At 52.8% G+C, this 381-nt stretch overlaps 1 protein-coding gene across 1 annotated transcript in view; it reads left to right on the top strand.

Moving 5' to 3' along the window:
• The window catches only part of LOC119586626 (ATP-binding cassette sub-family C member 9-like), a 47,046-nt gene that overhangs the window by 42,523 nt on the left and 4,142 nt on the right, over positions 1–381 (top strand). Inside the window, exon 27 of the mRNA XM_037935372.1 lies at positions 37–371. Coding sequence (XP_037791300.1) covers positions 37–371 — 335 coding nt within the window. The remainder of the gene's footprint in view (positions 1–36; positions 372–381) is intronic.

Genomic DNA, 381 nt, shown 5'->3' with positions numbered 1-381 from the left:
ACGGGGAAGGTGGAGGTGGGGGAAAGGCGATGAAAAAGAAAGGAGGCAGCAAAGAGACGAAATCAAAATCTAAATACGGGAAGGCAATTCACCCAGATCATACATTACTACGACTTCTTAATCCTTTCTTCACATTTATTAGCCACAACAATTGAATGCAGGAATATGAAACCGTGGTTGCAGGTCGGGCTGTGCGGCAGGACCGGCAGCGGCAAGAGCTCGCTCATCCTCAGCCTGTACAGGATCGTGGAGGCTTCCCGCGGCCGCATCCTGCTCGACGGGACCAACATCCTCGCCGTTCCTCTGCAGGTCCTAAGGGCTTCCATCTCCGTGATCCCGCAGGACACGCATCTCTTCCATGGATCCGTTAGGTGATAAAGA

The sequence above is a fragment of the Penaeus monodon genome, chromosome 21 (assembly GCF_015228065.2).
Source record: "Penaeus monodon isolate SGIC_2016 chromosome 21, NSTDA_Pmon_1, whole genome shotgun sequence".
NCBI lineage: Eukaryota > Metazoa > Arthropoda > Malacostraca > Decapoda > Penaeidae > Penaeus > Penaeus monodon.
The sequence above is the reverse complement of the archived record's forward strand: the minus strand, read 5'-3'. Positions and strand labels throughout refer to the sequence as shown.